Below are 21,748 nucleotides of genomic sequence, written 5' to 3'. Positions count from 1 at the left end.
GATTCTGAAATTTAAGGCGCCTGCATGTACGCACAACCTTTAGAAAATGAGAAGTGATTCCTTAAAACATGTATCATTTAATTGTTTTCAGAGAAACTTAGATGAAGTTGGGTAAATAGTTCTCTCGGTCAAAAGGACAAAAATACTGAAGATGATCGATTCAATCAGTTTAATTCGATGTAAATATAAACTAAATGGAAACGCATTTCTTCCCGATTCGACAGGTTTTCTATATTTCGAATTATCTGAATTCATCATAATATTAGTAAAAGCTAGAAATTCAAGCAATGTTGTAGTCAGTCTGAAAATATATAGTTATGTTATCAAGTGGATACGTTTAACAGCAACCCTAATAAGATTATATACATCAATTATGGTATCATATGAGAGGCATGCAAAAGGGAAAAACATTGCAAACAAATCCCTGCAAATGAACTTGATAAAGATCCCACAACATAAAAATGATTCATGATCATAAATGCTCAAAACTTTTTCATTAAGCAATCAGGGTATTTTAATCAAGTCTGTGACTTTCACCAGATGGACCATCGAACTGAACGCTTACTATAGAGTAATTTTTTTAGTAGGCCATATATCAGGACAAAACAAATCACTTGATGGCCTCAAATTGAAATAATTGACAACATACAAACATCATTTAGAAACATATGGATATCATGTATAAATAGGTATTATCGCTCACCGGACACTCGTGACCTTTTATCAGGTGCATTGCTGAAGTTCACATACGCGATAGCTCAGTCGGTAGAGCGGGGATTCGGATTCCGGTGACCCGGGTTCGATTCCCAAGTGGTGCGCTAGTGCCCTTTGGTGAGGCATTTATCCTCATTACCAGGTCCCTCGGAGAGGACCTTAAGCCGTTGGTCCCCTGGATGCTTGCTCACAGGCATTCGTGCTTTCTTAGCAGTCAGGTAAAAAACCTTGGTATAACTTTGTATTAATATTATTTTCCACGACAAAGTTATCCATGTACATGTATATACACAGTGACGGATCTATCTTTTTGCTAAGTTACCGGGGGAGGGGGAAGTTGACAAATTGGTTTTAACCAATAAAGATGAGCTGCGACGTAATGCTTCCTATCCCCCCGTAGATCCGACACTGCTTGCGCCATTCTCGTAAACAGGGAAGTGATGTTGCATGGAGTTTGATACCATACTCCTTTTTTAAAAATATTTTAGGGAGCCCGATCGAGGTGGGGGTTTAAACCGTAAACCCCCTAGATCCGCCACTGACAATATGGGCAGTTTTATTCCATAATAGATCCAAAGAGATTTTGTGAATGAGATAATGCTAACTACTGTACATTTTGTGTGTATACTCTAATCTATGGTGCAACAAATAGTGACATAGAATTAAAAAAATATGACAATCGTTTGTATATTTTTAGCCTCAAAATTGGTCTAATAAACAATGAGTGTTAATTTAATTCCTGACGGTGTTATTTTCTTTCCGCACGTTAATATACAAAACGAAGGAACCGAATGCAGTTATCGACAAGACAGACTAAATAAAGTCATGATAGATAATCTTATCTCATTTAGGCATTAATGTGATCAAGGGAGCCATGGTTTATTCCGGAAATAATTAATGATAACTCCTGTATTACTCAGACTAATCCACTGAAGGCCCTTACACTTACATTACTATATTAACCAACGTGGAATACCTAATGGATCATTGACTGATGTTTATACGTCATCATCACCATCATTTTCTTCTGGGGCGTTGCAAGAAACTTGCGATCAATTGCAAGTCGATTTTTGGTCCCTAAATCAATCATATGTCTTGCATTTAATTGCAAATTAGTGATTGATTGCTAATTTGCTCCTTGAAACAAGAACTTTAATCTGATTTGCTATAGCTAACGTTGATCTATCAGTTGTACATTTGCAACAGAATATTTGCAATTGATCGCAATATTTTCTTGCAACACTCCCTTAGCAGATGGTCGTACGCGGAAATTCAGGCGTACATAGGACAAGATGTTTTATCATTCAATTCCATTTCATGACATTAAGAATGTTTTTCTTCAATCATTTACAAATATATGAACAACCATCATTACTAGGGTACTGTTAAAAACAGAAACTTGATGAATGGGCCACCCAACAACCGTATAGTGCTTAAAAATGAATTAATACAAGCAACACAGAATAATGAAAAATGACCCGACCTTACTTACAGCCATTACGGTGCATTTTCCATTATTTGTTCTCATAAATTTATTACTGTATTAATACGAAAGTTATAAATCCATGAGCATTCCCAGCACCCTGTCGAATGGATGTATCCTTTCCAAGCAAAAAGATGTGATGGCGCTGTAAATCATTGAATTAAAAGCAAGTGAGAGTTTTAGGGTAGGTTCATTTAGGGTACGTGTGTTGGAGAGCTGAGATGGTCATGATAATCATCAAAGTTACAGCAACCCCCCCAAAAAAGAAAAAAACTTCGGCGGAATTAAGAACAAAAAACCGGACTGACTATATTCTTAAAGAATAGTATGAAGATAACAATCCAAACAAAATAATAATCATATGAGTTATCTTTAATAAAAAGGAGCACATTCTATATAATAACTGACGTGGAATTTTTCTTTTATGAATACAGCAGTACTCTAATCCATTTCTCCAATTAATTATCACACAACATGGACGTCTATTGTTGGTTGAGAGTTGCTATTTGATTGTGAAAATCACAAAGTAGCTAAAATACGGCCCCAAACCCTAATTCTATCATCAATAATAAATTAACATAAATTGGTTTAGATTCGATATAGTTGTTGTACAGTGGCGTAGTATGACAATTTACGGGGGGGGGTAACCATAGGCACACGTTGGAGAGAATGAGAGGAAAGAGAGGGAGAGAGAGGGAGGGAGGGAGGGAGGGGAGGGGGGGGGGGGGGTGGTGGAGAGGGAGAGAGGGGGAGGGGGAACATTTCTTTCAGCTTTTGTCTGTCATATTTTGGGAATGTGATGGACACGAATTACGGCCCCGCCTTTAATTTCACCAGTGTTTTTGTTCACCACCTACTGGTAACACACTACGTTTTCTTCGATAAATTTGTTTACTGTTGTTTGTATTTATTTTCATGTAAAAACACATATATTTAAAAAAATAGATAAATAATATGGTGGCTAACCCATTCCAGCAGCATTAACATAATATCATTGTTATTCCATAGAGCTATTAACAGATGGTTATTCCATGGCCGGGGTCCCTGGACATGTAACTTTTTTTTCAATTTCTCATCTTCTACATCAGTCATTTCTTTATTCTGGAATTCATGTATTTCCTTAAATCGTTTACATAAAGTCAGTGCTTGAGAAATAGGGGACATTTTGTGCCCTTTAATCTACCCTGTCATGATAAACCATGCATTACGCCCTTAATTAAAAAAAAGATAATTAGCTGAACATAGCTACGATATGCCTACCTTAACAATATCATGAATACAGATCAGTCAGTCTACCCGTCAAATATCAATCTATTTAATGACAAGAAGGTGAATTGAATATCATCAATTTGATTAGTTTTTTGTGTTATATTTGATGAAGCTCCGCTGGCAGTGCATGACTAGGTATACTCGGGTGTCCTTCATGCCAATTTAGAATTAAAATACAGACATATTTTCAAATTCAAAATAGAGGAACACATTTTCCTAAATATTGGGCATTACTCTTCGTCAGTTGAGTCCTGCAGAACAACGTAATTCAATGATGGCAGATTTAGCAGCCTGTGGCTGGACAAATATAGTAAGTATTCAAAGAAGAAAGAAAATACTTCTAAAATCTTTTACCCGTTCTGTTTCATGTGATATTATGGGAGGAATAGAGGGAAGGTCAAGGGGTCTCAAATTCTCTGTTATACGGGGGCGTTTTGGTCTAGTCAGGTTACAGCTTTCGTCTATTAATCTTAGGGATGTGGGTTCGATTCCCAACCATGTCGTGTTTTCCTTCAGCAAGATATTAAACTAAATTGTGCTGCACTCAAACCAGGTGAGGTGAATGGGCACCCGATAGGAAGAAATTACGCGAATTATGATATGGCGGCCCAGCTACAGCCGAGGTAATAATATTTTGATACCAAAATATGTAAAGGGCAGCAGAGTAGGCCAATATTGATATAGTAGCTACGCTATATAGATGGTCCATATTATCATTATTATTATTATTACTTTCGCTTTTTTGCCTCTTAATCTATCATTTATCTTTTCTTCAATGCAAATATTGATTGTTTAAGGATTTTTAAAGGAAAGTTCTTTATAACATTATAACGGAGGAACCCAAAACCACAATGATCATGATTTAATGTAAATGATATATCATGAACCGATCATTCATCTTTCTTTTCAATAATCATATTTTGTCACGCATAATAGGGACGTAGCAGACCGATGGTCACCGAAATGATGTTCGGTGTCATAACCTGCCTAGCGCTGTCATGTAACGGTAAGTGTACTGATTAAGAGGAGAGGTTATAGTCAAGGTTATTAGCTTGTCTAGCTTGGGCCCTAGCTGACCTCTACAGGATTACAGTTGCCCCCCTCTCCATGTACTTTCGAAGAATGATAGAATTGCGTTTAAACGCAAGTCAAAAATCAATCGAAAGTCCCAAATGCGCGCTGTTGATTAGTTGAAAATCAAATTGCGCATGATTTTTAGAGTTGCGATTGATTGCAACTCTTTCTGCAACGGGCCCCTAGCCACCTTTGGGGATGACAACCCTAGCTTGCTTCCATACAGGCTGTGAAGGGGGAAACACTGTTTAAAGGGGAAGTTCACCCTGACAAAAAGTTTATTGTAAAAATAGCAGAAAAAATAATAAAAAATATTGCCGAAGGTTTGAGAAAAATTCATCAAATAATAAGAAAGTTATTAGAATTTCAATTATTTGATTTGTGACGTCATATGCGAGCAGCATTCCTACATAGTGAATGGTAAAAAATCAATGAAATGTCATTTTCTCAGAAAATTGAAAATGGTTTTCCCTGTAACTTTTGTATATCAATAGGCAAATCATTTCACACCCGATCATGAAAAGAAAACAAAATTAAGTCATCAGGAACCATACAAAATTTGAAATTCATACATTTTATATTACATAACACATGGGGCAGCTGCTCGTTTATGACGTCACAAATCCAAAATTTTGAACTCTAATAACTTTCTTACTCTTTAACGGATTTTCCTCAAACCTTCACCAATATTTTTTACTATTTTTTCTGCTATTTTCACAACAAAGTTTTCTTCAGGGTGAACTTCCCCTTTAAGTCCCAGGAGCAAGTGACTTCGGCCCTTGGCTACAATGATTTGGTTTGGGTTGACTGCCCATTCTATCTAATTACTATTGTCACATTGTCAATTATGGTTTATTATGTGGAAGTCATGGGTCACTTTTTATCATTGTATAATGGCAACATCAGGCCCGAAGAACAATGTAAAAAAATGTTTAATTTGAGAATGAATAGAGATAAGATGATACAGAAAACATTTCTTTATTTGTCTGTATACCTGCGTTTGAGCCCCAGTCGTTCACCTTGATTTATTCACGCTTCCATTTGGGCATTTCTATCAAAGAGGAAAGTTTCTGTGAATTGACTTTCAGTAGCGTAACATGTGTAATGACAACTGCTAACATTTTTAATAATAAAATTTGAGAATTAGAAGAAATATATTACAGATCGTAGTATTTCGTCGGCAGGTCAACCCGCAACATTTGACACAAGCGAAAGTTCAAAAACATCATGTACTAATGGGATAAGTCTGAACTACACCTTGCCCATGTTTACCGAGTGTGGGACTAGTCAACATCCAACTGGTATGATGATACAAACTATCCCAAAACTCATTCCTCATTCACATTCTGATCAAAGTGAATGCCGTGGATCAAAGAGAATGGAAGGTAACTCTTCTGGATTTCGTGTCTGCAGATTTCCAGGTAAATACTCATATTTCTTAACCCCCACCATATTATTAGAATGAAGGTTATGGGTGACAAATCAAAGGGTTCATCGTTTGGCGATAAAGATACATAATCATTCATAGTTATTCACGTTTCTCCAACAATACCACAAGGGTAACACAAGCAACTGTTGCGTGATACCTGCATAACGCAGCAGTTGAATCGAATCCCACTCGGTCTGCCTATAGTTTTTGTTATAGGCCGACATCAAGCAGCAGTTGCTGTGTGACCTTTGTGGTATTGTTGGATAAACGTGAATAACTTATACAAGATCATGGGTGTGACCAGCGGAATAACTACGGAGGGGGGGGGGGCATGGGGGTACGTGCCCCCAATCGGCTGCCCCCCCAAAAAAAAAACGGGGGAAAGGAGAAACAGAGGGAGAAAGGGGAAAAAAACGTAGTGGGAAAGAATAAATAAATTATTGTTCATTGTAATGTTATATTATCGTTATGTTATGTTATATTACAAAAGAATAACTTTATGTAACATTATTTGCTCGCATTATCTTGTTAATGAGATATATAATCCTGTTGTACTACAACCTCCCGTTGTCAAGTAAATATACACCAAATATATTTCCTCGCACTTCGAATAATTATTGTTTTATGTAGTGACATATGCCTCTTTTTCATGACAACTTAAAGTAATTGCCCCATTTTAAGTATTAATATAAAACATTTCGTGTTCGTGCTTACGTTCGCATTAGTGGATTGGTGATATATGTCTGCTCTTCATGAATTCCTATAATCAGTCCTTAAAATGTCCCTTTTTCTGATCTGAATATATAAGTTTTTTAGCTTGCGCTTCGCGCTTGCATTATTTGGTCGGTGAAATACGCATGGTCTTCGTGAATTCCTACAAACAAGCCTTAGATTGCCCCTCTTTGGGTCTGAATTTCCTTAATTTTCAGCTCGCGCTTTGCGCTCGCAATATTTAATTAGTGAGATGCGTATGATAATCATGATTACAATGAGTAAAAAAGTGCTTTATGTGTTTAGATGTAAATAATTCTAACAAAATCAGCAAGCGCTTGGCACTCGCATTAGGTGACTATGCTGAGACATGTATAATCCCAGTGAATTCCTAAAATATAGTCCTTAAAATGTCCATCCCTGTTTGGGGCCAGTATATACACATTCTTCAGCTCGCGCTTCGCGAGTACGTATCATGATTACAAAAAAATGCTTATAATGTCCGCTTTTAGGTCTGAATACCAAAACAATTCAGCTCGCCCTTCGCGCTCGCATTATGATTGTGATCAGTGAAATACATATCCTTTTAATGGCACTGTCCTTAAAATGTCTCTATTAGGTCAGTATAGCTGGCAACTGAGCGCGCTTTGCGCGCTTAGTAAGCAACTCAAAAATTTTGCTGGTGCCCCTCCAATGCCGTGACCAACGGTACGCCACTGGGTGTGCCGGAAAGCGTCTTTTAAACTTGAAGTAACTGAAGGCCTTGTGAGAAATTTCGGCACAATTTAAAACAAAAAATGTCACTGAGGGACAGTTATATATTATGTATATTATTATTCATACACCGCGATCATGGATTTGTAATGTTCTACCGCCTTGGCTATACAGATTTGAAAGGAATAGGATTGAGATGAATAATGAGGGCAAGAGAGGGAGAGAGGTACAGAGGGAGAGTGGTGTGTGTGTGTTTGAGAGAGAGAGAGAGAGAGAGACAGATTGTGCAATCTGTAAATTTCCTGCTTATATCACTTTTGTAAAGAATAAACAATAATTAGTTTTACTAAGTGTTTGAAATATAAAGTAAATCTGCTCGCCTTTAATTATAATTATTGATCAAAGTTATATTTGATACCCCACAACACTGTCCAGATTGTGACAAACAACCTTGTGAAAACGGCTGGTGTGAAGAGACTAAGAAAGGGTACAGATGTCACTGCCCGACGGGATTTCAAGGAAGGCACTGTAATGAAGGTGAGAAAAAAAAATAAAAACGATTTTTTTTTACTATTCAATAGAAGTCACTTTAAAATTTGAGGATATCAACTGCTCGTCCGAATTCAAAATTTCGTGTTGTGTCGTCGTCACCGTCACAACAATCTCGTTATCTGTAGTTTTTGCAGCTAATTGTTAAGATATAGGACACAAATGTGATTTTCCAAAGAATACAAAATATGTAATAAAGTTTGGTTTCCACGAAATGCTGTCAGTTCAATTAATTTTAATTCAATATTTATTCAATTCCAATAAAAACAATTTGAAATAAAATATTACAGTTGTCATAATACACAATATTGCAAGAATGTAATGTAAAAATGCATTTCTATGTGGATTACTTTTAACGGATATACGTTTTCTGACATGAATGCTCTCATACCAGTTCGTTGATTTACTTCAAAATAAGATTTGATTTATATAAGTTGATGCAAATTAATATCTATTTCCACATAAATTGTGTATGTTGTTGATTTAATCAGAATCTGTTCATGGTTCGAATAATACAGAGACACTTCAGTCGGAATTATTGACTGGTGGTAGGCCCAAGCAAGGTAAGTGCCATTGAAACCTGTACAGTTTAACGTGTTTGATAAGAACAAAAATTGATTCAGTGATATCTTATAATGAATTTATAAGCGGTTGGCATTGACCTAATTAAGTAATTAATTGTGTATCCACTTGGTCTACTAGCAGATGGTCTATTTCTAGGGTTTTACAGATGCGACGAAAGTGGAAAGAGGCCTGCTGTGTATTGTTTGAAGCCGGCATGAAGCCGTCCTCAGTGATACGTGTAACGTCCCAATTGGACTCAGGTCGGCTTTATGGCGAAAGTGATAGCGAACGATACACACTAAGAAGAATAAGTTCAACTTTGCACATTTAAAGTTGAAGACCAGAAGTTACACTGGGTGCAACTTCGTACCATTTTAGAAAGGTGCAACTTTGCACCTCTCTGAAAGGTGCAAATTAGGGAAAGAGTTTCATAATGTACCCCCACCAAAAATAACAAAAGATTGTCGAGACTTCCGGTTTGTTCACTTCAGATTTTTAAGTGTTGCTTACCCCCCGGGGGGGGCACTCAGTAAATAATGCATAGTGGGTATGTGCCGCGGAGGGGACCCCCATTTTCACACTCAAATTTCCGTTCCAAGGCATAGCATTTTTGACTTGTTGAGAAAAAGAACAAAGAAAGCCGCTCCAAAGCTTCGCATATTTTTCGTTACGCCGCTCCGATCGCATTGAATGAGCTGCAATTTTGGTGAAAAGCGGCCGCAGAGCTCCCCGGCGGAGGCCGCTCTAGCTCTAGCTGCATCATGCACGCATGACCGTTCCATAGGGATGCATGCGCACTCACACGCTGGCGATCCGTTCCAAGGACCCCCGTTTTCACAAACATTTGTCGTTCCGAAGCCCGTTCCGAGGACCCTCCTTTTTACAATAAGCCCGCTCCAAGGCCCCCGTTTTTTGTCTCGCCCGCGGCACACCCCTACCACTTTTTTGGTCGAGTGCCCCCCCCCCCCCGGGTGCTTACCTTGCTTGTGACTCGAACTCGCCTTGTTGTAACAGTAGTCAAGACCTCTTTCCGCTATGCTAGCGAGAAGCGCTGACACCCAAAGGGATTAGACTTGTCTAGACTTACAGACCCTTTACTGACTAAATAAGCCGATGTCTATGGACAGTTATACTCGCACTCGATCCTGCTCGAAATATGACGGAATAAAGCCATATTTTAGTATGTATTTCCACTATCACATCATATGTGTTCTATATTAGGGACAGACATATTATTTTGAACCTTTTTATCCATATTTTCATTTTCAATTTCAGTGGGCGGGGGTATACATATGGAACACTTCCCCAAATTAGCACCTGTAAGGTGCAGAATGTCACCCACAGGTGTTTATTTGCATCAAGAATTGTGACAGGAACAACTTGCCCCCACTCACCCGCTGCGGGCCTGCTCAGGTGCGATGGTGGGTAAAAAGTGCAAATATGCTCGAATACTCGCTCTGCACATTTTCAAATGTTTTCCCGCAAAGTTACACCCCTATTTATTAGTGTATACATTTATAGCTGAGGTATGAACCATGAAAAAATAGTATAATAATAAGTGACTCGTCAGTGTAGCAGAGGTGTCATGATCATGAGGCTGCCTAAAAATTCCAGCGTGAAGGCGGCTTTAAATCCGACGCATGTGTTTAACAAGAGCCCCCCCAAAAAAAAAAAAAAAAATTCGTGGCGTTTGCCTTGTCCATTGCCTCGTTGTTGGTCTTGTCCTTTATCTAGGAAGTTTGAAATCCTTGTCACCATGGTCATTGTGCCCCTTTTCTATTGCTCGAGATATCTCCAGACGAGGCTAGGACATATTCCAGAAATAAGGTAGATAGCCAACAGTTATAGCTATTTTTGGTTAAATGGGAAATCATTTTTAATGGTGTGATCTTCGCACTCGGACTTGTGTTGGTCTCCACGGTACCATGGCGTCGGTCGCAGAAAGTCTGGCCTCGGTGGTCGTTATCAACGACAACTACTCATGGTACTTACAGCACAGAAACGTTGTTAGCGCTGACAACGCGCTACCAGAGGACCTGTTACAACACACTCAGAAATAAAGGTTCAAAACTGAATCCCGAAAGGTTGATGCAAAATCAGCACCATATGGGTTAAATTCCTCCGGTTTAAAATTTTGGGGTGCAGTTTTGAACCCACAGGGTGCAAAAATTAACCCTAACCGCAGGGTTCAATTTCAATATTTTAACCCATATGGTGCTGTTTTGCATCAACCTTTGGGATTCAGTTTTGAACCTTTATTTCTAGGGATACAGTTCTGAACCCGCAGCGTGCAAAAATGAACCCCAACCGCAGGGTTCCAGTTTTGAACCCCAAATCAGGGGTTGAATTTTTGAACCCATTGGGTGCTGATTTTGCATCAACCTTTCGGGGTTCACTTTTGAACCTTTATTTCTTAGTGTGAACCGGTAATGTGGCAACGATGCCTAGTGTCACAACAATGCATTATTTTCACATTCAAATGAATGTTTTAACTCTACAATCCAAAAGATGTGACTGGACATACTGTCGGCGCTCTTTCAGGCTAATTGGGACCTTTCGCAATCCTCACGGACGCTAGTATTAGGGTCCCCTAACACAAAAGTTAACGCTTAATCATACACTTGATTTTTAAGATTGATTGTGCATTACAGTCAATAGAATCAAACGTAGAAAACTGCTCTACGATCAATGCTAAGATTTGTGTTACGGGGGGGTTACAGGCCCTTCAAATCTGCTTTTCGTGTGCAAAATCCCTTTCCACGACACCCGCACCATACATGCATGTATATTGCGACTGATGGCTGGAGATATTCAAAATGCAGGACCTAAAATAAATTATGACATGGATAAGAAAGTGGTTTTTCAAACAAATCGAGAAAATATTGAGTGAGGAAAAACTTACTGAATGAAGGCTTAGATATATAGATCATTACAGTCCATCGAATCGATATTGCATTTAATGTGCAGGGCCGGATCCAGGATTTTGAAATAGGGGGGGCGCCAGCGGCGAGGGAGCGAAGCGACCGAGCGGGGGGAGGGTGTGGGAGGGGGGATACCCCCCTCCCACGGCAAGGACTTTTTCAAAAAATCATGTCCAAAAGTCGTATTTTGAGAGCACATTTAGAAGAAAAATGCACACTTAAATCACTGTAACTTCATGAATAAAAAACACATACTGACTCATTTAGGAGCTGGTTTCCAGTCACACACCGTATACAGGGGCGGATCCAGCCTTCGCCAATAGGGGGGGGCCCCGGAATTTTTTTCAGTCATATTTTCCCCGATCGGCCGCTCAAATATGATTTTTGCCGGGATTTTTTGTTTCTTTGAAGGGGTAGTCCTAATGGTCACTTTTTAGCTTTATTCTTATGAAACATAAATGTATAATACCATAACCCTTATTTATATAATGCGAGCGCGAAGTGCGAGCTAAATTTTTTGGAAATCTTATGTACTTTTTCCTAAAATTTTGAACATTCTGGGAAATGTTTGTCTTCCTGAAAAAAAGATGTGTATGCAAGTTAATAATTACTACGAACGTAAAGAGTGAGCAGAAATGAAGTGATGGAAAAGGTACTGTTAAATACTTGCTTGCAATTAGCCATGAAGACGTTACACATTTTAAAAAATCAAATAATGCGAGCGCGAAGCGCGAGCCGAAATTTTTTGACATTTTTACCTAAGGAATGGAAATTCTTAGCATGTTTTGTTTACAGAATAGGTGTATAATTAAACATGCGAGCACGAAGCGTGAGCAAAAAAATTCGAGATTTAGACCTACATGTACTGAACAAGACACTCTATTCAATTAGTTTTGTAAATCATGAAAAGAATGAGTAAGTGGGGATCTTCCTTACATTAATAATGCGAGCGCAGAGCGCGAGCAGAAAATTTTTATATACGTTTTGAACTGCTCGAAATTGTACCTGTTATGGACTGCTTGCATTTAGCCATGAAGACGTTACATATTTCAACATTCAAATATTGCGAGCGCGAAGCGCGAGCTGAAAATTTTTGACATTTTTACTTGAATAATGGAAATGCTAAGCACTTTTTGTAATCTTGGAAGGACTCTAAGTATATAAACTAAATTTTATTGATGCGAGCACGAAGCGCGAGCGGAAAAATTCTGGACACTCTATTCATGTTTCGTAAATCATGAAAAGGATAATTTATTGATCCGCGAGCAGACACTTTTTGATATTGTGATCTGAAACTGGATGATTTAAATAGAAAACAATTAACGTGTGTTTTAGATTTCGACCTAGAATTTTGGTATTCTAAGTATCTTTCTTATCATGAAAATCAATAAAGCGAGCGCAAATCGCGAGCTAAAAACATATGATATTCCGATCTAACAAAGGGTCAATTTAAGCTTTTTATTGCAAACACTTTATGGGAAAATTGTGAATCGTGATGGATGACAGTTAAAAAAGAGCTGATGTATTTTATTATTATTACTTTGAGTTTTTACATAGGACCGGGACATTCTTTAAGGGCATTATGTCATCATAAGAAAATGATGACTATCTTCCTTTTTCACTTCCCAAGCATGAGAGCGCGAAATCTGTTATTATGGCCTGCATGGAAACTGGACATTTAAAGCACTTTTGTAATTATGCATAAAATGCATGATAAATGCGAGCGGAAATCGCGAGCCGAAATTTTTGATAAACTGTCATCAAAGTAGTTTGATTTAAAATTAATATTGGGATATACATAACTCACTAATCAAAATGCTAGCGTGCAGCGCTAGCTGATACGTTTTGACAATCTGACCTGAATAGGGAACTTTTTGAGAACTTTATGGAATACAGGAAAATTATAGGTACCTGACAAATCAAATTTTGCGAGCGCGCAGCGCAAGCAGAAAAATGATAATATTCAGACCATAACACAGACATTTTACAGAGCACTTTTTTAAAATCAATTTGTAAATCAAACAAAATAATGAAAGTTCAATTTCCCAGCTGAAATATGTTTTGTATATTGACTTCAAAGTTTGATATTTCAAGCTCCATATTGAGCAAGATATGCAAATTCCCTAAAAGACAATAAGAGCGCGAAGCGCGAGCAAAAATTTTATATCCTTACAAATATATTTTTCAAAAAATTATGTTCAAAGTCTTCCCCTCATGTTATTTCATTCAATCATGTTCCTCCTCTTATGTTTGCCTTTCTTCTTTTCTCCTCTCTTTTCCCTTCCTTTTCTTTTTTCCTTTCTTTTTCCCTTTTTTCTTTTTTTGCTCCGCCAATAGGGGGGGGGGGGGCCCGGGCCCCTCGGGCCCCCCCTGGATCCGCCTATGGTATAAGCGGTCATTCCAAAAATACATTTGGCAAAGGCTCTTCACTTGCTTGCATCGTGTGATTGAAACGTCAAATTTGAATGATACGAAACTGAGACTTGTAATCGATAATTTCCGAATAATCCATTCTGTTTATTGTCATTTGTGTATTTACATTGTGTGCGCGGAGGAACACATCAGGCCGGGAGGGGGAAATCTGTCTTCCACCAACCTCCTTGGTCAGATGGATTTGGGTTTACGCGCATATCATCGGCAGCGATGGGGGGGGGGGGGCGGGGGACGTGTTCTCCCTCAAATATTTCTGGGGAGGTCGTCCCCCCTAGATTTTTAAAACTTTTTTTTTCGATTTTCCTGGCAATTTTTTTAAAAGATATATTGTAATCAGCAAACCTATAGATTATCAAACATTAAAAATGGGCTAAGGGGGGGGGGGGTTAATGTCACAATTTCTACTTTTTAACAATACACAATGTGTCCTCGGGACGTTTTTCCCCAGCACGAAAGTATTTTTATTCTCCCCCAACCCCCCCCCCCCCGTCACATAAAGTCTTCGCTCCTTACGCTGACATATAGCTGCCTATACACAGCAAACGCGGAGTGGGGTCGACTGGTGATTGAGAATATACAATTTTGCTCCTTGATAATTCGTTGGAATGATTGCTTCGGCGAAACTTAGTTGGGGCGCCCTGGATAATATGCCTCTGAATCTACCAGAAAGTGTAAAAGTTAGTTTACATTAAATACAAATATGTCTGACCTATACATTTCAGTGAAAACGTACATGACCAAGGCTTCATCTTTGAGTGAAGAATAATCTCGGGGATAGACATTATCATTCGCATCGTTGACACTTTCTCTCGCGATCTGTTACTTACAATTTACATGTATTTGCCATAAAGACGGACAAACGCATGTTACAAAAAACACAAAATTTCGGGGAAAAATGATATCCAATCCAACATCTTCACACTGGTCAGTGACTCACTGCACTGCAACTCCCGATTACAAGTGGTGCAACTTTCCAACCAATCGACTTGCGCGCCCTGGAATTCCGGAATTTACATATTGCAATACAGTATGACAGAGGTGCATTTGTGCGAACACAAAGGCCATGAGCGTAAGTTAAAATATAGTTTTGACTAGATCTAGCCCTTGAAAATGACTACATTGTACCAATCCAGTAAATATAACCATCAAAAAAAAAAAAAAAAAAAAAAAAAATCCGGCGAAAATAGGGGGGGGGGGGGGCGCGCGCCCGGGGCGCCCCCTCTGGATCCGCCATTGATGTGGATTATTGGTGGATCACTGGCAATTGATTTCATGGATCAGATCAAACTCTCCAGCCGAACATTTCGCATGCGTTGATATGTACACATCATATGCGATACCTTTGAACTCGTTTTCTTTTGTATCTTTTGTTTCTTTTGTTTACTCCTTATACACAAACGATGTACCTCTCGCACACGATGTGAGGGGCATTATGTTTTTATGTTCATTGATGAGTGGATACCAGGCACGACCATGGGGTTTCGAAAAGTACCCTAAACAAGGGAAGCAATTCTTTTCCAGATTATGAAAATGCATCTCTTAACAAGTATTTGGCTTGGGAAACCCTACAAGTATTGGATATATATCCCTTTTTTTCAGCATTTTTAAACATCGTTTTGACACCCTTATAACGTTACATAGGCCTATATACGTAACATACCTGCCCACTCTGTCCCCTTTTACGGGTGGTCGCTCCTGGTATCCACTAATCAATGGAAGTGGGCCCCCCGGGCGGCCTCTCGAGCTGAAGGAGGAGTCAAATGTGGCTTTGGAAAGTCGTCCTCAATCGGATAAATCGCTGTTACCATAGTAGCAACCAGAATTTTCCACACGAAACGCATATTGAATGTTTCCGTCGCAGATGCGAAACGAAAAAAAAAAATCTCCTGTCACACAATTTGCATTGCAGGACTGAGTTTTACAACCATGATGACGGGCCCAAAAAGTCCCTTCCAAAGTCAACTACCGTTGTAAATAAGCGTCCGCGTCCTCAAACGAAAGGTCGGGATTAACGTTTCTGTGCGGCCGGCACTGGTCTCAACGAAATTTGTACTTTCGACTGAATAAAGAATAAGATTTAGAAGAGAGAACTGACTATCGATATTATCACATTCTAACAATTTAGAATCAAGAGGTATGGTCTTCGTGACAGATCCAAAAGCGGAGAAAATCTTTGTTGCAGAGCTACAGGATGAATTACTGTTCACTCCCATCGCATCTACATTGCGACCACGTGGAATAACGTACGATCCGGTATCGAAGAAGATCTACTGGACCGAAGGGCAAGTGAGACGTATTGTTAGAGCAGACATTAATGGTTCCAACATCGAGATTGTCACGAAGTTTTCTCCTGGTCAATACCGACTCGGTATGTACATAATAATGTCTGCCCTAATTATTCTAGTAATATTAATGGTGAAAAATGTTGAAAACATGAGGTTAAAAACAAATGTTAAATGAATAATAATGTTAATAATATTTCCATTTATATAGCGCAGTTACTATGTGCATATACCCAACTGCACTTTGATACTTAGTATCATATTGTTACCCCGGCTGCAGCTGACCCACCATATCAATGGGCGCTAAAGCGTTCAAGGAATTGATCCCACCGGCACCGGGTACCCATTCACCTCACCTGGGTCGAGTGCGGCACAATGTGCGTAAATTTCTTGCCGAAGGAAATTGCGCCATGGCTGGGATTCGAACCCACGACCCTCTGTTTCAAAGTCCGAAGACTATCCACTGGGCCCTAACGCTTTTGCTAAAATGTATTGACAATGATTTAAAGATTTAAAATGATTCTAGTCTGCCCATATTTTGAAATCAGATTATGCATATTATACAGTGTTAAAGAGAATAATCTTGTGTTAATGAATGTCTTATGCATGCACATGATAGCACGGAGTATCTACAAAAGAAACTGCCTGTCCATCTAATAACAATTTGATTTTTTTTCATAATATTTAAACTTTTCAGGGCCCTCAAGGACAGCAGTTTATTAACTGATGAGGGTACCCTGATTAAATAAAACTGAAAATAAAATAAATAAATAAATAATAAACTTATAAAAAAACTAAAATTGTTAACTTCTGCTTGCAAGCGTTTTATCCCTTTCCCACTTGACTGTATATACATTTTATAAAAAAACATATATATTCATTAGTATACACGTGTTTACAACAGCAGTTAAACGAGCTGGAAGAGTCAAGGATAATAGAGATAGAAAGATAAGTCTAAACGAATCATCATTTGTCTTGATTTATAAGGAATTTACAACGTTTCTAAAATTTTTTATTTAATTTCTGTAATATGTTTTGGCTCACAGTAAAGTAAAATTAACACTACACAAAATGAAATATAGAAGAAGAAGAATAAATAGAAGATGAAGAAAAAGAAGAAGAAGTAGAGGAGTAGGAAGAAAAAAAAAGAATTGATACCATTAATGCGCTATTTTCCCATCAACAGGACTGGACGACATTGTCGTTGCAGTAAAGTCCAGAACCCTGTACGTTGCTTGTCGACGGGTGAATAGAATATCATCAGTATTGATCGCAGAGGGCGGTCCTTTACCATGGAATCAAACAAATTTCTTAACGGAAGGAATCGTCTGGCCCAGGGCTTTGGCTGTGGACGAAGAGCAGGGGTAAATAGTGCTTTCAAATTAAGTTTTGTGTATGATAGCAATATAATATTCTAGACATTTGATACTCTATATAAGTAATAAAAAACACATACACACAAACATCTGAAATACTGGAAGATCCTGTGGAAATTACTTTCAGCATTGTCTATTTTAGAGATCTAACTAATATCAATTCATATCCTAGGTACTTATACTGGTCGATGGAAAATACAATAGCACGGACATTTCTCAATGGATCAGGACAGGTTGAAGTGATCTATATGAATAACGAGCTGCAGAATTTCACTGGGCTAACGATTGACCTCAGAAGTAAGAATCTATAAGGGAGAAGAGGGGGGGGGGGGGGGGTTAGTCACACAGTTAAGTATTGGAGGCCCTCACGTGTGGTATGAGTATTCATGATATTGACAACTACGAATGACACTGACGTCTTTGTAAGCCAGCTCCCCCTCCCGGTATACAAATGCGAATACGCAAAGCAACAGAAGAAGCTTGTATCAAGTGATCAGCAAGTAATTAATCTGGGGCCTATTTCATAAAGAGTTGCTATCATAGCAACTCTGGTAGAATAGCAACTTTTACTTGCTATACTAGCAACTTGCTATGCTAGCAACTTTGCATAACTTTTCATAAAAGCACATTCGCTGGATAGTCAGCTTGACTTTCCAGCGAATTATTTGAATAGTCATGCACGAGGCTGATTAGGGGGAAATCCCCTTCCTCTCCACTTTTTTTTCAATTTGAGTCACAAGTTTAGGTAAAAAGCACTGGTGAATCGTGCCCCCCCCACCTGTGAGAGGCAAAATTATAAGAAAAAAATTGAAAGTGCATAAAAATATATTTTTTTTGCTTGTTAATTTTTTTCGGGGGCGAAATGATTAATTTGCAGCTGCAAACAGGGTCTTCAGCATAAGACTAGCCATTGAAGCAGAGTGACTGATGGCTTGCAATAATCCTAACTCGGGAAGAGAGTAAAAAGAAAATATTCATTTTTCAGAGGATTCTTTCTCCATTGTGTAAGTTTTCAATGAATTTAGTCATTTTAGCCCTATACCAGGTAAAAATTATTTTGATAAATGTGAAAATCTATAATTATCGCCGTTCGAAATTTCACCTTCAACAAATTTTCTACCGCACAATTTTAATCCAGTCCCACACTTGATTTTTTGTGTCGGTAATGCAAGGTTGTATCAACAACACGACAGGCGCGCGCAGGCCTCTGCTGGAGCAGTGCTGTTAAAAATCACCCTGAAGCAAGTAAATACGTAGGCTCAAATTATGCATGAAACATTGAATTTGAAAATGACCTTAAAAGAATATGTTTGCTTATATTTGAAATGATTTTTAAGTTATCGCTTTCAATGGCGAATAACCATCCACTAAATGGATTCAACAATGGCCACAACTTTTTTTTTTAGAAAGTCAGAAACAGAAAAAAGCAATTTATCATTTTTTAGGGCCTAGGGCTTTTTTATTTTAGGCCTTAAATTAAACATTTCCACATAGATCTACCTTCCTCTTTTTTTCCACAAGAAAAAAATCCTCTCCATTTTTCGTTTTTTTTAAAGTCTGTCTATAACCTCCCTTTTTTATCCTTGGCCTGCCCTGGGATAAACTGGAAAATTCGTTGTTTCGGAGGATCTTTTTAACATTTTTTTATTGGGGGGGGGGGGGGGTAGATAGGACAAAAAAAGCATAATTTCTAATAGAAAGCATTACCTTAGGATATTATTTATTAGCATTATTATCAGAGACATTGCTCTAAATATCTGTTCTCTTGTAAGAGCCCTTCGGGCATGCGTGAGCACAACGTACGCCATTCTTAACAATGAACTTGACATTGATATACACTTTACGGTGTCAACTTGACGCTCCCCCATTACCAGCATCAAATATTTAACCCTATTTGACGCTCCAGTAACCATACTTGACGCTCCATTAAAAAGTTGACGCTCCTACTGGAGCGCCAACTTTTTATGAAATGTGCTGCAGCGTCAAATATTAAATTTGACGCTGCAAGTAAAAATTTGACGCTGTTTTGGGACTTGACGCTGTGCCTTTATGAAATGGGCCCCTGGACTCCCATCACATTTCGGGAATTAAAAAAAAAAGCCTGTTGATATTCAGTGCATTGCAATGCATTTTTAAAAACTGTTTTTGTAAGTAACAAATTGTTTACTTTGTGAATTTGTAACGATAAATGGATGGGTGTTAATCAGTATTGAATGCAAAGTGTAGCATTTCGAAAAGTCAACCTTTCAAAGCCATTTTAATTTAAAAAATCCGGAATTTATTAAATACACCCCTTGTCAAAGCGCGTTCTTGATAGCTTTGGGAAATATAGTAATGCAAATCACGAATAAGCCGAGTTTAGTAAAACAAAAAGCATCAAATGAAATCGACAGAACATTAAATCAAAGAGAAAAAAGTATCCAAGTAATTTTAAAGGGGGCAGCTACATGTACGTCAAACGCCTTTCGTTGGCAACTTCTACATGCATGTTCTAGTTTATTTTCAATAATGATATTGAAAAAGCTTGCAAATACTAAAATGATCGATATCTAGTATTAGTGAAGATAAAAACAGTGCTGTTACAAGTATACAAGTAATGATATGAAATAATGATGGTAAAGATAATAACTGCGCAATTACATTAGTAATAGTAAAACAATAGCAGTAGAAATCACGATAATAATAATTTTTGATAATAACAATAAAAAGAATAATGACGATGATGAAAATAATAATGATAAATGTTCAAAGTTAAAAGAGATACATGTACGTACACAAACAATGATAGGTAACAATGATAGTCTACAAAATAATAATCAACAATTACCCATTTCATGTAATATATTCTCGCAACGTTTGTGAATTTCAGGACAGGTACGCCGGATTTTCTTCTACGACTCCACCAAAAAGAGAATCTGGTATAAAGATGCTATCCGATCTACGACTTCAAATGACCTATCATCTGCCTCGGAATACCTTTCTGATGAGAATAGGATGATTGTTAAGAGAGTTAGGCACATTTCTTTCTTTAATAATGTGTTATTCTGGCTGCATGGGGACGAATCGACTGGTATTGGTTTGATGACCGAGTATGATCAAGATAATCAATCCTATATCCGTCAAGATATAGATATCTTTGAAAACCCATATCGAATGCATATTGCCTACACAGGAGATTGACTTTTAAAACATTTTTCATAATTTCGAAGATGAATCTTTTTAGCCATAAGGAGCATATACTTTCTGTGAAAAAGTATTTTCTTTGGGAAATTTTCCTTAAATTTTCAAAATGACACCATCAGTTCCCCCTTACACATTCGATTTACTGTATCAAGGTATCAATATTTCAAATAACAAGTACATGTAAAGACTTTATTCAAGTAAATCTTTGTTATCTAAATGATAGTCTATCGGTTTTAGAAATTGTACTAATTACCTAAAAATGATTGATGTTGAATGTACTTATCGCTTTTAAGTTTAGTAAGTAAAATAATATCTAAAACATCTGTCAAAAGAAATGTTCGAAATGACGTGCGCAATTCCATCTTCACAGCTCCTGTGGGTTCAGGGCAATATCACCCAGTTCATTCATTTCCAGAATAAGATAGGAATATATGGAGAGTACACTTGATATATACTGACATGGGTTTTAGACAAGGATCTATTGTGTGGCCAGACCCACTCCTGGTGTATGTTTCTAAACCATTGGAACTCTCAAGTAACGATATAAGCGGGCGAAATCATAAACTAGCAAAATGACACACATCAATATCTATAAAGCTCTAGGAATGTAATTGATCAGAGTAGTGAGAAAATGTGTCTTGATACCTATTATAAAGTGCTGAGAGCTCGGTAGTCAATAATTTGAATCACTTTAAAATATAACTTGATAATGAATTATCAATTAGAGAAGGATAGGTTTGTGGAATAATCTACATGATCGCCAAATTTAAATAATATTGCACATATAAAGAGGTTAAGAGTGTCAGGAAACATTGTATACATGAAACCGTATATATACAATCATATATATATAAATATTTGTGTTTCATTTTCGTTATGTATGAATGTCTTATATGTGTTATCATGTACCCGAAATTTTCAGGTATCTATTTTTTTTTCATTGACGGAAATATCTGATTGTGAAGAGCTCCGCTTATTTTTTTCAGAAACAGTATCACTATGATTAATATAATCATTATCAAAATTATTTGACTTTATTGTTATCA

General features: G+C 37.7%; 1 protein-coding gene across 1 annotated transcript; it reads left to right on the top strand.

Annotated features, from left to right (window-relative positions):
• Nucleotides 1–5,754: 5,754 nt before the first annotated feature.
• On the top strand, nucleotides 5,755–20,879 carry LOC121414942 (low-density lipoprotein receptor-related protein 6-like). Its single transcript, XM_041607988.1, has 7 exons — nucleotides 5,755–5,961; nucleotides 7,830–7,931; nucleotides 8,435–8,506; nucleotides 15,987–16,229; nucleotides 17,330–17,507; nucleotides 17,692–17,816; nucleotides 20,389–20,879. The coding sequence occupies exons 1-7, from the start codon at nucleotides 5,805–5,807 to the stop codon at nucleotides 20,697–20,699; spliced, it is 1,188 nt and encodes a 395-aa protein (XP_041463922.1). The 5' UTR covers nucleotides 5,755–5,804; the 3' UTR covers nucleotides 20,700–20,879.
• Nucleotides 20,880–21,748: the final 869 nt, after the last annotated feature.

The sequence above is a fragment of the Lytechinus variegatus genome, chromosome 5, assembly GCF_018143015.1.
Source record: "Lytechinus variegatus isolate NC3 chromosome 5, Lvar_3.0, whole genome shotgun sequence".
In the NCBI taxonomy this organism is placed as follows: domain Eukaryota; kingdom Metazoa; phylum Echinodermata; class Echinoidea; order Temnopleuroida; family Toxopneustidae; genus Lytechinus; species Lytechinus variegatus.
Note: the sequence above shows the minus strand (reverse complement) of the source record. Positions and strands in the feature narration are given on the sequence as shown.

Excerpts from the sequence above, each read along its gene's own strand:
- LOC121414942 (XM_041607988.1), top strand. The coding sequence starts at position 5,805 with ATGTTTACCGAGTGTGGGACTAGTCAACATCCAACTGGTATGATGATA. Across the intron at positions 16,230-17,329 it reads TCCTGGTCAATACCGACTCG|GACTGGACGACATTGTCGTT; the intron begins GTATGTACATAA and ends TCCCATCAACAG. Across the intron at positions 17,508-17,691 it reads GCTGTGGACGAAGAGCAGGG|GTACTTATACTGGTCGATGG; the intron begins GTAAATAGTGCT and ends TTCATATCCTAG.